Source organism: Eubalaena glacialis, chromosome X (assembly GCF_028564815.1).
Source record: "Eubalaena glacialis isolate mEubGla1 chromosome X, mEubGla1.1.hap2.+ XY, whole genome shotgun sequence".
In the NCBI taxonomy this organism is placed as follows: Eukaryota; Metazoa; Chordata; class Mammalia; order Artiodactyla; family Balaenidae; genus Eubalaena; species Eubalaena glacialis.
Window position 1 is genome coordinate 58102365 of NC_083736.1, and position 15380 is coordinate 58117744.

Genomic DNA, 15380 nt, shown 5'->3' on the forward strand with positions numbered 1-15380 from the left:
CTAAGACATTACAGCTCCAAATTCTCTCAAGGATCTTGGTGGGGATGTATAGGCCATTGGGTTAGTTTTCTCTTTCAGTGGCTAGGCTCCTATGCCTGTTGAATGCCAGATCACTCTAATCCTTCCCCATGGCCAACCAGACCCTTTCCCCCAGTGAACTCCCCCACCCCCCACACACACCAACACAACAGCCCCCAGGATTTATTTTGTTGAGGATTTTATTGTGGAGGATAATACAGGAGAGCAGCTTCAGGCGAGTGGGTAGAGCTGTAGTGCCCTCAAGCTACCTGGGTCCCCAGGTGGTTTTTTGGAGGCATTGTGTGTTTCTGGGCAGGCTGCAAGGTTACAGTTGGTGTTTAAGATAGCTAATCAACACAGGGGGAATATCCAGCTGGTCAATGGCTTGTGGCTGGCTGGCGTGGCGCAGGGCTCTGCGGATAACTAAACGAGCCTGTGATAGTAGTGACCGTGGAGTGGCTACAGGAAGGAAAAACAGGTCATGAGAAGCAATTCTCAGTATAGTTCTCCCACCCAAGCTTACATCCATCCTGCCCTGGCTACTGCAGCCCTAATCGCTCTCTCCCTTCTAAGAAATGTCCCCTCCCTGCCCTCAATGCATGGTACCAATGGGGACACACTGAGGCCTAGAGAGGGCATGTTCAAGGCCACAAAACAGTCATGGGCAATGCCAGAAGGAGAAACTGGGCTAGTGCTATCCCCTACCTCATCTTAGTGATCCCTTCCCTAAAAAGGAATCTGTAACCTCTTCTCTACTGGGGCCCCAGGAGAGGGAAGAAGATGGTGTTTTCTCCAACTCATCCCAGAAGGATTAGCTTGGGGGGTGATTTGGGGCCCTCGGCCCTCCAAGCCAGGAGACCTATTAGAGCTGGTCTGCCTGACACTCACCTCGGGCCTGTAGCAGCAATGCAGTGCCTTTATCATATTGTGAGTTCAGGTCCAGGGAGAGAGATGGAAGGTAGATGTTAGCACCAAAATCAATTAACAGCCGGATGTACTCTGGCTCACAATTATGGTGCAGGCAGATTTCGAGGAGGGTGCAGGGCCGTGGGACTCGAGTCAGTAGGTGCTGGTCAGTACAGTTGTAATCAGGGTCTGCCCCATGGAGCAAAAGCAGGCGGAAACAATCAAGGTGACCGTAGACTGCAGCCAAATAGAGGGGGCCAGAACATGAAGCTATGTTCGATGCCCAGACTGGTAGTTTTGCCTTGACGTTGGCCTCTGCACCATGACCCAGGAGCTCCTGCAGGATGGCAACAGCACCATCACGGGCAGCTGTGAGCACAGGAGAGCAGTTGTTGTAGATGCTACCACCAGGACAAGCACCAGCTTCCAAAAGCACACGCACACAGTCCAGATGGCCATGACTGACAGCGGTAAAAAGTGGTGTCTGTGCCTTGACGTCCAAGCTGTCAACATCAGCACCATGTGCCAGGAGGACCTGCAAGCAGCTAAGGTGGCCATAAGAAGCAGCCAAGCGCAAGGGTGTCCCAGGGATGCCCCAGCCACTTCTACTGTTGATGAATCGTTTATAACGCTCCTGGCGCAAAAGCTGGTCCAAGGTATAAGAGTCGTTGTTGTACACTGCTTGATTGAGAGCCTGCTTCTCCCCCGTGTCGGTGTCCTCCTCCTCCTTATCGGGCTGCAGGAGGGAGAAGATTTTGGTGATGTCCATGAGGTTCACCTTGGCTGACTGGAGCAGAACTATTCTCATTATGAGCAGGAGGATATGCCAGATCTGTGGATGACAAAAACAGCAGAGACTGAGGGCTCCCATCAAAAGCCTGGATGCTTGCCCCCCATCTTTCACATCAGGCTCTTCACTCATGGGTCCCCTGCTTCTAACTCCTACTCCATCTTATTTCAGACCCCAGAGATGGCTGCCAAAATAGATCAGGCCATTTCACAGCCTGGTGCCTTTGCATATGCTCTTCTGTCTTCCCTTCAAACTCCTACTTCTGGGAAACCTTCCCTAATCTCCTCCTCCTCTGCTCAGGGATTCCAAAGGATTACAACTAGGCTTTAGCTATGAACTTTCACATCACATTTCCACTTATCTGTGCTTCATCAGTGTGTAAACTCCAGGGTGAGGACTCCTGTCTCCATCTTATTATTCCTCCACTCCCAGTAGAGCCTACATCATGACCGGGGTGTTGGTAGATACATCTTCCTTGGTTCAGAATGTGTGGACTAATGAGGTGGTTCTGGTCTGGTAGTTGCTAGGCCAACAGAATGGTGTTTTGTGGTGTCAAGCTGTCATCCCTGAGCATTCTGACATCAGTCTCATGGGGCAGGCCCTCAACTCTACCTCTCAATCTTTTAGATGAGATTCAGCCTCTTCACAGCCCCTCATATGTGACCTCCCCTCAGACTCAGGCCCCATGCTTCAGGCAACAGGGTTGCTCAGGAAATGGATGTTGAATGGCATTCACTGATTAAATAAAGACGTGACATTACAAGTAAAAGTAAAAGGTGACTTCAAGTAAAACATAGTCAAAGAGATAGTAGGGAATAGTTGAGGTTTCCAGGACAAGTCCTCCTCTCTGTTGACAACTAGTTTTTCCACCAGGACCATTTCAATCCAGGAATCCCTTTGATTGCCAGCATCTCTTTGGAAACTATGGCTTCCCAATCTCTCTGAGTCGAGCCTTTTCCCATCCTCTCTGTTCCACCCAGCCTGGAGCCTTGCCTCAACCCTCAACTCTTCTCTCCTCATTATCCCCAGGCCCTACAAAATCACCCATGGCCCAATGGCTGACTCAACCTAAACCCTTGGCATTTCTAGTCCTGTTCCTAATGCTCCAAAATCAAAGTCACCCACCTCAGTTGGTAATGTCATCAGGGTAAGCTGGTAGGGTTTTCAGAGGTTGAGTCTCCCTCTTATCCCATACCCTGCAGCCCTGGGCTCAGGGCTTCAAACCTCCTTTTATTCACTGTCCACCTCCACCCCTCTTTGTTAGCCTGGGGCCTCAAATGCACACCTCATAGAATAAATTGTGAGGTGGGTGGGTGGGGTCTCCCTCAACTTTAGCCCCCCTGCCACAAGTCAGCATCAACTCCATATATGGTCTTTTATTTATTCACTTTTGAGGTGCAATTATAAGAAGATAATTTTAGAAATCAGGCAGACCTAAGTTTGTAACTCAGCACCCCCATTTCCTATCTGAGTAAGCTTTGGGAAAGTCTCTTCCTTTCTTTTTGTTTTTTCAGTGCTCCCAATTTTATTTTTATTTAATGCTAAAATTTAAAGAAAAAAAAAGGTACTGTAAATCTGACAAATGACAGAATGCAGGTGATATTTCCATAGCGTGATTTTAAAATAGAATAATGTTGATATCTGAGATTACACTCATTCAGTTTCCTCGTTTATAAGACAGAAATGATAGTCCCTGCCTCATGGGGCTGTTAAGAGAAAGAAAGCTACCATATACTAGATCTTCAAAGGTGAGCTTCCTCTGTGCCTTCAACCTCTCCACTGGCTCCTCCCCCTCAATCATCTTTGGAAACAAAACACTTCTGTGGTCCTTTGTCCTACTCTAGCTACCTTTCTTTTCTTCTCTCTCTTTTTCACCAAACATCTCCAAAGAGTTGTTTACCATCCATTTCCTCACATCCAATTCCACCCTCTGCAGTCTGTCTCCACCCACCCTCAATCACACACTGAGATATTTCTTTAAAGCTCATCCTTGTGGTTAAATCTACTGGCTGTTTCTCAGCTCTTTCCTTTTCTGACTTTTCTGGGACATCTGTCTCCACTGACCACTTCCTCCTATGTAGTCTTCCCTTGGCTTCCTGGCCAGCACACTCTTCTGATTTTTCTCCCCTGAAATAGTTTTGTTCCCCTTGTTCTCTCCTTGTTCTAGAGCTGTAGCTCTCACCTTTATCAGGATGATTTCAAGCCTACCACTCCAAGTCCCCCAGCTCTCTCTTCAGCAAAAGGTATGTATTCACTGAGTTCTTTCAGGTACTTCAAAGTCAGCAGTATCACACCACCACTACTACTATCACCATCACCAAACTAGATCCACATCTCAGTTCCTCATCATCCAACTAGTCAACCAAACCAAACGCCCAAGACTAATGTCAGCCCTCTTATCTCATTGTTCCACTCGCATCTAATTGGTCATCAAATCTAGGATTTTACTTCCTAGAGGCCTCTATAGGCAACCCGATTGCCAGTGCTTTATCCAGACCCCCATCATCTTTTGCATCAACTGTTGTAGTAGTCTCCTAGCTAGTTTATCTTTTCAATAATTTCTCCACATTTTGGCTAAAGTGATCATTTAAAAGTACAAATCTTCTCTCTGCCAATCTTATATTTTAAATCTTTTAATCACTCCCCTTTCTTTCAGAGTATAGCCCAGATGCCTTGCCAGGCTCACAGGTCCTTCATGAGAAAACCTTGGCAAATATCTCCAGCCTCATTTCCTACCACTCCTCTACTTATACCCCAAGATCCATTGATAAGGGAAGAGAAATGATGGCTGTTGATATACATCATGCTTCCTTCTGTCACATGTAAGTCCTTCTGATGGGTTAGTTCCTTGAGTCTTTGCTCTTAATAGTACTATAGCAGTCATCACACTATATCATAAGTCCTTCTATATAGGTCTGTTTTGCCCCCAGTGCAGATTGGGAAGCCATATATGGAAGTGGTAAAACATGGTCTAGGATTCTGCTTCAATCTCAGCTCTACCAATTAGTAGTTGTGTGATCTACGGCAGATCATTTAATCTCTCTGTGCCTATTTCTTCATCTGTAAAGATAGTATGATAGTAGTATCTGCCTCAGAGGGTTATTGTTAGGATTAAATGAGTTAATATCAATACATCTTAAATGTTTAGAATACCACCTGTATGTAGTACTCAGTAACTATTTTCACTATGATTTTTATTATTACTTAGGTCTCTAATTTCTATGGTTGTTGCTCCCTCCTGAGGTTAAAGCTCTATAACTTCAGAGATGGAATGCACATAATAAATTATTTACTTTAATCTCCTCAATTTAGAGATGGGAAAACCAAGGCTTAGAGGAGAGCAGAGACTTTTTCCTAAGGTCACATGGCTGTTATTGACAGTTGTCTCATTAGCAAGAACTCAGAACACATCTATAATCGTGTGCTTTCCAGAGCTATTTCACGTAGTGGAATAGGTAATATTATTCCCATTTTGTGGATGAGGAAACTGAAGTCCAATAGGGTAAGGGATTTGCCAGGTGCCTTACATCAGGGCAATAGCAGAGCCAGAAATAGAATCCAGGTTTCCTTATTCCCCATCCTGTTTCTACTGCCACCTGAAAAATAAACACCTACCCCTCCCCCTTGCCTCAAGCAGTCATATTGTAGCTCTCAGGATCCTCAGGTTTGAGAGTCATACTGGATTCCAGGATCTCAATCATAGAAGGTTGCTTTACAAATCATTTCTTCTGACAGCCAGTAGGGATTCTCTCCTTACTATTTTATTTGGGGCAGTGGTGTTCAGAGAAATGAAGAGGAAAGGGAGTGTGAAGGGAAATGCTGAAGCTCTCACCAAGGTCATACTATGAACCCACAGCAGGGCCCATATTATGAGCCTCCAGAGGGAGAACAAGGCATGACCCCAGCTACCTTGGGGACTTGAGTGAATTGTGCCTTATCTCATTAGATAGGATAAGAAAACCCAACTCATCTTTTGTCTAATCTCACCATACTGTGGTTTATTAATCTAAGAGTTTCTATGTGTGACCATTCTGTGCAAGGATCCTCGTCCTGATCCCCAAAGTGCAGGGGTTTTAAACCCTTTTTTGGTGGCATTGGCCCCTGTGACAATCTGGCTAAGTCTCTGATCCCCTCTCAGAATGATTTTTAATACATAAAATATATAGAATTAAAGGAAACCAATTATATTGAAATACAGCTATCAAAATATTTTTAAAACTGCATGATATAGTAATAGAAGTTCTTTACTAACGTTAAATAACAAGATCTACTAATAATTTCTAAGTGATTATGAGCATAAATGACATTTCCAGATCTCTGCCACAACTGTAATATGATAGGGAATATCTATGATTTCTTCTGATGACGAAGTTACAGGAACTAGTAATACTATTGCCATTTGCTGCCTGCATTCATCCTTGAAGGAAATGGTAAATTTCAGTTAGAGATTAGGGGGATATAAAGGTGATTGTTTGCCCCATCTGTATTTTTGGACCCTTTGAATTCTATCTAAGGCCCTCTTGGGGGGGGGGGTCTGTGAATCTAGGTTAAGAACTCCTACGGGAGAGTGGCTGGTTTCAGTGGGCCCTAGAATAGTCTGCCAGGCATTAGTAGACTATTTTTAGTACTCATCTTCCCCGCCCCCCCCCCCACACACACTGAGGAGCTCTGCCCTTCTGCCCTGAGCCCACCCTGCTGCATCCACACACAGACTCACAAATACTACACAGGGACACAAAGACAAAACTTCACCCTCCCTGTATTGCATAACCGCAGCAATTTCCCTCAAGAAGTAGGCCCATTTGAACCCCAGAGCCTAGGCAGACACAGTTTCCTGGGACAGATGCGGCAGGAAACCATCCTTCCCTCTGCGGGAAGGTTTCCCCACTAACCTCCCAAGCACCCCCAGAAACCAGACCCAGTGGAAACAGACTACTAAGGGTGGTGATCACAGGTCCACTGGCTGGCAGCCCTTAGGGTTCACTCTTCCCTGACAGCATCATCGCGTCCTAGGCTCCAGGTACTCACCGGGCTGCCCCTACCCCTCTGCGAAGCATTGGGCCCTGGTGGCCCCTCCAAGGGGAGCCCCCTACTGCCCTGGGGGCTGGTGCAGGCAGGGGTCTCAGTTTCCACTGTTAACAACACCGCCTAAAGGCTGGCTGAACAGGTCCAGAGGGCTAATTTTAGTTTACCCTCCACCCTCCCTCCCAGGGCCGTATTATCTTACTAATGCCATACTGGGAGAGATCCCAGTGAGAGGAGGGCCATCCTCGGGGAAGTCCTGGAAGGACTGTCAGGCAGGTGTCTGGCTGGGCCAGGACTCAGGCTCCTAGTGTGTCCTAAGGTACCCCCTCCCCACCATTCATATGGGCTACAAGGCCAGACTCCTGTGCTGTGAGTGTTCTCATCCTTTCATCAAGGGGCCTGAGAAGGCCTGTTCTCCCTTAGCACACTTTCCTCTGGCCCAGGCCTCTTCTTTTTCTCTCTCTAACTTAGCCACTCTGGATTTCCTTTTTCCTTTTTTGAAGGACCAGCAACACATTGCTCTCTCCTTCCCCCACCCCAATGCCCCCACTCCCAAGAGTGAGGAGGATGGTGGGAAGCAAAGACCTCCATACTGGTACATATATCAACAAGGTTTTCTAAAATTTAGAAGGCCTGATCATTTATAAATGCCTCCCCAGTCCACCAACTTACCAGGCTCAGCTTGAAGAAAATACCCACAGCCTCTCCACTCTTCTCACACCTAAGGCATCAAACCAGATTCATGTGTCCAGCACTAGGAACTTTGTCAAAAGCTCAGGTCTTAAATGTATTGTTTTAGCTCCCTGGTTGCCATGAAATGAAGGAAGTGGTAGGGAGCTACCTTTAGAAATAGTCACATTATCTGCTTTAGATGTCACCCAAAAAGAAAGTGGAAGCCAGCTCTTTCTTCTCTCTGGGAGGAAATGCCAGCCTAGCATTTGGTATACAAACTACATCACAAACAATCTGATCATGTCTGAGAAACACTTTATGGAGAAACCCTCAAGAAGCCACTATGTGTAAGGTTCTAAATGCAGGAAGAACACAAAGGAATGTAAAATATAGTATCCCTGAAAGAGTTCACAGTTTATTAGGAAAAACAGACATGAAAACAACTGTATTTCTCATAATGCAAAAATGCCAGAACTAAAAGCTGCCTATGGTTATCTTGTGTCTTTGTCAATCTCCCAGATTAGTCTGGGGGGTTACTGCAGGGTTCTATGTCCCTACATCCACCAAAACCAATAGTAACTTGAATTTTCCTGCAAAGAGATTCCAGTCTATATAGAACATTGATCCCAAGACCTCAGAGTCCCTTTCTTTCCCTTCCAGTCATCAAGGAAGAGAAGGTTCCAGTCAGGAAAAAAGAAAAGCCAGTGAGGGAATGAGAGATGTGTTGGGATAAAGCACTGGCAGCCCTGTTTTACATGATTACTTTGGTGTTAGAATCTGCACATTGAAAGGAAATTTCCACATTTCTGAGAGATGTTCAATGACTTCTGCTTAAATGCTTCCAATAATAGGACACTCTCTACATCCAGAAGTAACACATCTCATTATTGGACAGCTCAGTTAGTCCTTCTTTCTGCTAAGCCTATATCTGCATCTATAAGGCATCCCTGAGGTCAACTGCTGATCCGACCTTCATTTACCCTTAGGACCTCAGAGAACACAGTTACTTTCTTTGCCCCAAAACAGCCCTCTAGGGATCTGAACCCAGGTATCTTATCCTTCATGTCACCTTATCTCAGTGAAAACAGCTCAGCTCCTTCAACTATTTATTTCAAGCTGGTATCTATCCAGTCACTTCCCAAGTCTTGTCTACCACACTCATGAAGTGGTCATGCAGCCTGCTTACACATTAACAGCACCAGGGAGTTCACAGGAGGTCAGATGACTTCTTAGGAAAGTGTCAAGTGTGTCTCAGTGTGATCAATGAATCTGACTATCAGAAACATCAAAAAGCATATCTGCTTCACCTCAGTTTGAGCCAGTGGCCTGTAGCTGTTTATTATGAGGTTTCATGCAAACCTGATTAGCAGCCAATAAACAAGCTATTATGATGCAGTATTATTCTTGAAAAAAAAGATTAGTAGGATTTTTTAATAGAAAATTTTGGAGATAATTTATATTAACATACAGTTGTAAAAATAATACAGAGATCCCCTGTAGACTTTACTATTTCCTCCAGTAGTAGAATTTTGCAAGACAATGCAGTGCCACAAGTAGGATATTGACATTGATACAATCCACCTATCTTATTCAGATTTCCCAAGGTTTACCTGTAGTCATGTGTGTGTGTGTTTACTTCTGTACAATTTTATCACATAGTAGGCTCTTGCATATACCACCACAGACAATATACAGAATAGTTCTATCACAATAAGGATACCTCAGATTTCCTTTTTATAGCCATATCCACTCCTTTCCCACTCTCCCTCCTTGGTCCCTAACCCCTGGCAACATCTAATCTCTTTTCCATTTCTATAATTTGGGTATTTCAAAATTATATAAATGAAACCATACTTTTCTTAAAAAAAATTTTCCATGCCTCTATTTGACTTTTTTAAAAAATTTTATTTATTTTTGGCTGTGTTGGGTCTTCGTTGCTGCACGCAGGCTTTCTCTAGTTGCAGTGAGCTGGGGCTACCCTTCATTGCGGTGCACGGGCTTCTCATTGCGGTGGCATCTCATTGCAGAGCACAGGCTCTAGGCGCAAGCTTCAGTAGTTGTGGCACCTGAGCTTGGTAGCTGTGGCTCACGGGCTCTAGAGAACAGGCTCAGTAGTTGAGGTGCACAGGCTTAGTTGCTCTGCGGCATGTGGGCTCTTCCCGGACCGGGGATCGAACCTGTGTCCCCTGCATTGGCAGGTGGATTCTTAACCACTGCGCCACTAGGGAAGTCCCGAAACCATAACTTTTGAAAGTAGCTTTTTTTCATCCAGCATGCCCTTGGGACTCATCCAAGTTGTTGCCTGTATCAAGTTTTTGTTTTTGTGGTATGTATGTACCATGATTTTTTTAACCATTGACCCAGTGAAGGACATCTGGATTGTATGTAGTATTTGGCTATTAAGAATAAGGCTTCTATGAACATCTGTGCACAGGTCTTTATCACTCTAGTAATATCATAGGCCTTATTGAGTAAAGCGATTACCCTAACCCTAACCCTAACACTAACCCTATCCCTAACCCTAAAGTGATTACTCCCACTTTACTCTTCCATGTCAGGATTCCTTTAGCTATACTAGGGCCTGTGACTTTCAATATACCTTTTAGAATAAGCTTGCCTATGTCTCCCAAAAAAAAAAAAAAACTTATGAGATTTTGGTAGAAACTGTGTTAAGTCTATATAACAATTTCAGGAGAATTGACTGCTTTACTGTGTTGAACCCATGCACATGGTATTTTTTTTAATTGTTATTGGAGTATAGTCGATTTACAATGTTGTGTTAGTTTCTGCTGTACAGCAAAGTGTATCAGTTATACATATACATATATCTACTCTTTTTAAGATTCTTTTCCCATATAGGCCATTACAGAGTCTTGAGTAGAGTTCCCTGTGCTATACAGTAGGTTATTATTAGTTATCTGTTTTATATATAGTAGTGTGTATATGTCAATCCCAATCTCCCAATTTATCCCTCATCTCCCCCCACTTTCCTTCCTGGTAACCAAAAGTTTGTTTTCTACATCTGTAACTCTATTTCTATTTTGTAGATAAGTTCATTTGTACCCTTTTTTTAGATTCGACATATAAGCAATATCATATGATATTTGTCTTTCTCTGAACATGGTATGTTTTTACATTTATTTAAGTCCTTAATTTCTTTCATCACATTTTGTAGTTTTCAGCATATGTATCATGTACATATTTTGTTAAGTGTATACCTATGTATTTGAATTTCTTTGGATAAATTATAAATTACATTGGGTTTTGATTTCAGTTTCCATGTGTTCATGTAGAAATTTGATTTTTTTTGTGTGTATATTGATTTTATATCTTGCCACAGTGCTGACTTCACTAGTTCCAGTGTTTTTGTTTTTGTATATTCCTTGGGAATTTCTATGTAGTCAATCATGTCATCTGCAAATAGGGACAGCTTTATTTCTTCCTTTCCAATCTGAATGCCTTATTTCCTTTCCTTGCCTTTCGCAGTGGCTAGAAATTCCAGAAATATATTGAATAAGAGTGGTGAGAGTGGACGTCTTTGCTTTTTCCCAGTCTTGGGGGGAAGCATTTAGTCTTTCATCATTAGGTATGATGTTAACTGTAGGTTTTTTATAGATGCCCATTGTTTTATAGACAAAAACCTAGGTTCACGAAATTCCCTTCTATTCATATTTCACTGAGAGTTTATATCAGGAATGGATGTTGGATTTTGTTAAATGCTTTTACTGCATCAATAGATGTGGTCATGTAAGTTTTCTTCTTTAACCTGTTCCTATGGTGGATTATGCTCATTGATTTTGAAATGTTGAATCAGCCTTTCATCCTTGGAATAAATTCCACTTGGTAATGGTGTATAATTTTTTTTAATGCATTGTGGGATTAGGTTTGCTAATGTTTTGGCAAGAAATTTTATGTTTAAATTGATGAGAAATATTGGTGTGTAGATTTCTTTCCTTTTTTTTTCTTCTCTCTTTGATTTTGGTATCAGTGTAATACTGACCTCACAAAATGAGTTTAGAAGTCTACTCTTTTCTTCTGTTTCTGGAAGAGATTGTGTAAATCCATAAGATTGGTGTTAATTCTTTAAATGTTTGGTAGAATTCTCCAGTGAAACCATCTGGGCCTCGAGATTTTGGGGGGAGGGGAGCTTTTACATAATGAATTGCAGTTCTTTAATGGGTATAGAACTATTCATATCAGATACTTCATCTTTATTAAAGTTTTAGTAATTTGTGGGTTTTGAAGGTCAATTTTCTCTAAATTGTCATATTTATAAGTGTGAAGCTGTTCATAGCATTCCCTTTTACAATTAATCAATTATTTTATTGTGGACATATATTTACCATTTTACTCACATTAAAAATATTATTTTTTTTGTTTTATGTTCTGTTTTATGTATTATTTTATGTTCACAGCAAAATTGAGAGGAGGCACATAGATTTCCCACATGCCCCACCCCTATGCACAAATAGCCTTCCCCTTTATCAACATCCCCCACCAGAGTGGGCTATTAACAATTCATGAACCTACATCGACACATTGTAATCACCCTAAGTCCATAGTTTGCATTAGGGTTCATGCTGCTCGGTGTTGTACATTCTATGGGTTTGGAAAAATGTATAATGATATGCATCCATCATTATAGTATCATACAGAATATTTTCATTGCCTCATAAGTACTCTGTGCTCCACCTGTTCATCTCATCCCCATCCAAGCTCAGGCAACACTGACCTTTTTATTGTCTCCAAAGTTTTGCCTTTTCTAGAATGTCATATAGTTAGAGTCATACAATATGTAGCCTTTTCAGATTGGCTTCTTGCACTTAGTAATATGCATTTAAGTTTGTGTTGACCTAAAACAAATAGACTACCAAATATTTCTCCAGAAAAAAATGGCTTTCTTCAAGATCAGCAGAGAATTGTAATTTGGGGTCTGTAATCATGGTGAGACATGTGCAAGTCCCCCCACAGCAAGGAAAGAAGCACACTTTTTTTAAAAAAACATCTTTATTGGAGTATAATTGCTTTACAATGTTGTATTTGTTTCTGCTGTATAACAAAGTGAATCAGATATATGTATACATATATCCCCATATCCCCTCCCTCCTGCGTCTCCCTCCCACCCTCCCTATCCCACCCCTCTAGGTGGTCACAAAGCACGGAGCAGATCTCCCTGTGCTATGTAGCTGCTTCCCACTAGCTATCTATTTTACATTTGGTAGTGCATATATGTCAATGCTACTCTCTCACTTCGTTCCAGCTTATCCATCCCCGTCCCCGTGTCCTCAAGACCATTCTCTACGTCTGCGTATTTATTCCTGTCCTGCCCCTAGGTTCATCAGAACAATTTTTTTTTTTAGATTCCATATATATGTGTTAGCACACGGTATTTGTTTTTCTCTTTCTGACTTACTTCACTATGTATGACAGACTCTAGGTCCATCCACCTCACTATAAACAACTCAATTTCGTTTCTTTTTATGGCTGAGTAATATTCCATTGTATATATTTGCCACATCTTCTTTATCCCTTCATCTGTCGATGGACAACTAGGTTGCTTCCATGTCCTGGCTATTGTAAATAGTGCTGCAATGAACATTTGGTACATGTCTCTTTTTGAGTTATGGTTTTCTCAGGGTATATGCCCAGTAGTGGGATTGCTGGGTCATATGGTAGTTCTATTTTTAGTTTTCTAAGGAACCTCCATACTATTCTCCATAGTGGCTGTATCGATTTACATTCCCACCAACAGTGCACTAGGGTTCCCTTTTCTCCACACCCTCTCCAGCATTTATTGTTTCTAGATTTTTGATGAAGGCCATTCTGACTCCTGTGAGGTGATACCTCATTTTAGTTTCGATTGGCATTTCTCTAATGATTAGTGATATTGAGCATTCTTTCATGTGTTTGTTGGCAATCTGTATATCTTTGGAGAAATGTCGATTTAGGTCTTCTGCCCATTTTTGCATTGGGATGTTTCTTTTTTTGATACTGAGCTGCATGAGCTGCTTGTAAGTTTTGGAGATTAATCCTTTGTCAGTTGCTTCATTTGCAAATATTTTCTCCCATTCTGAGGGTTGTCTTTTGGTCTTGCATATGGTTTCCTTTGCTGTGCAAAAGCTTTTAATTTTCATTAAGTCCCATTTGTTTATTTTTGTTTTTATTACCATTTCTCTAGGAGGTGGGTCACAAAGGATCCTGCTGTGATTTATGTCATAGAGTGTTCTGCCTATGTTTTCCTCTAAAAAGAGTTTTATAGTGTCTGGCCTTACATTTAGGTCTTTAATCCATATTGAGTTTATTTTTGTGTATGGTGTTAGGGAGTGTTCTAATTTCATACTTTTACATGTAGCTGTCCAGTTTTCCCAGCACCACTTATTGAAGAGGCTGTCTATTCTCCATTGCATATTCTTGCCTTCTTTATCAAAAATAAGGTGACTATATGTGCGTGGGTTTATCTCTGGGCTTTCTATCCTTTTCCATTGATCTATATTTCTGTTTTTGTGCCAGTACCATACTGGCTTGATTGCTGTAACTTTGTAGTATAGTCTGAAGTCAGGGAGCCTGATTCATCCAGCTCCGTTTTTCTTTCTCAAGATTGCTTTGGCTATTCGGGGTCTTCTGTGTTTCCATACAAATTGTGAAATTTTTGGTTCTAATTCTGTGAAAAATGCCATTGTTATATTAATAGGGATTGCATTGAATCTGTAGATTACTTTGGGTACTATAGTCATTTTCACAATGTTGATTCTTCCAATCCAAGAACATGGTATATCTCTCCATCTCTTTGTATCATCTCTAATTTTTTTCATCAGTGTCTTATAGTTTTCTGCATACAGGTCTTTTGTCTCCTAGGGTAGGTTTATTCCTAGGTATTTTATTCTTTTTGTTGAAAAGGTAAATGGGAGTGTTTCCTTAATTTCTCTTTCAGATTTTTCATTAGTTTATAGGAATGCAAGAGATTTCTGTGCATTAATTTTGTATTCTGCTACTTTACCAAATTCACTGATTAGCTCTAGTAGTTTTCTGGTAGCGTCTTTAGGATTCTCTATGTATAGTATCATGACATCTGCAAACAGTGACAGCTTTACTTCTTCTATTCTGATTTGGATTCCTTTTATTTCTTTTTCTTCCCTGATCACTGTGGCTAAAAATTCCAAAACTATGTTGAATAATAGTGGTGAGTGTGGGCAACCTTGTTTTGTTCCTGATCTTAGTAGAAATGGTTTCAGTTTTTCACCTTTGAGAACGATGTTGGCTGTGGGTTTGTTATATATGGCCCTTATTATGTTGAGGTAAGTTCCCTCTATGCCTACTTTCTGGAGGGTTTTTATCATAAATGGGTGTTGAATTTTGTCAAAAGCTTTTTCTGCATCTATTGAGATGATCATCATCTATTGAGATGATCATATGGTTTTTATCCTTCAATTTGTTAATATGTTGTATCACATGGATTGATTTGCGTATATTGAAGAATCCTTGCATTCCTGGGATAAACCCCACTTGATCATGTTGTATGATCCTTCTAATATGCTGTTGGATTCTGTTTGTTAGTATTTTGTTGAGGTTTTTTGCATCTATGTTCATCAGTGATATTGGCCTGTATTTTTCTTTCTTTGTGACATCTTTGTCTGGTTTTGGTATCAGGGTGATGGTGACCTTGTAGAATGAGTTTGGGAGTGTTCCTCCCTCTTCTATATTATGGACGAGTTTGAGAAGGATAGGTGTTAGCTCTTCTCCAAATGTTTGAAAGAATTCGCCTGTGAAGCCATCTGGTGCTGGGCTTTTGTTTGTTGGAAGATTTTTAATCACAGCCTCAATTTCAGTGCTTGTGAATGATCTGTTTATAATTTCTATTTCGTCCTGGTTCAGTCTCGGAAGGTTGTGCATTTCTAAGAATTTGTCCATTTCTTCCAGGTTGTCCATTTTATTGGCATAGGGTTGCTTGTAGTAATCTCTCATGATCCTT

General features: G+C 41.7%; 1 protein-coding gene across 1 annotated transcript in view; it reads right to left on the bottom strand.

Annotated features, from left to right (window-relative positions):
• Positions 1 to 343: 343 nt before the first annotated feature.
• ASB12 (ankyrin repeat and SOCS box containing 12) overlaps positions 344 to 15380 on the bottom strand; it is a 116181-nt gene continuing 101144 nt past the window's right edge. The window contains exons 2-3 of the mRNA XM_061177894.1: positions 907 to 1756; positions 344 to 477 (exon numbers count right to left, since the gene is read on the bottom strand). Coding sequence (XP_061033877.1) covers positions 344 to 477; positions 907 to 1732 — 960 coding nt within the window. The 5' untranslated portion in view covers positions 1733 to 1756. The remainder of the gene's footprint in view (positions 478 to 906; positions 1757 to 15380) is intronic.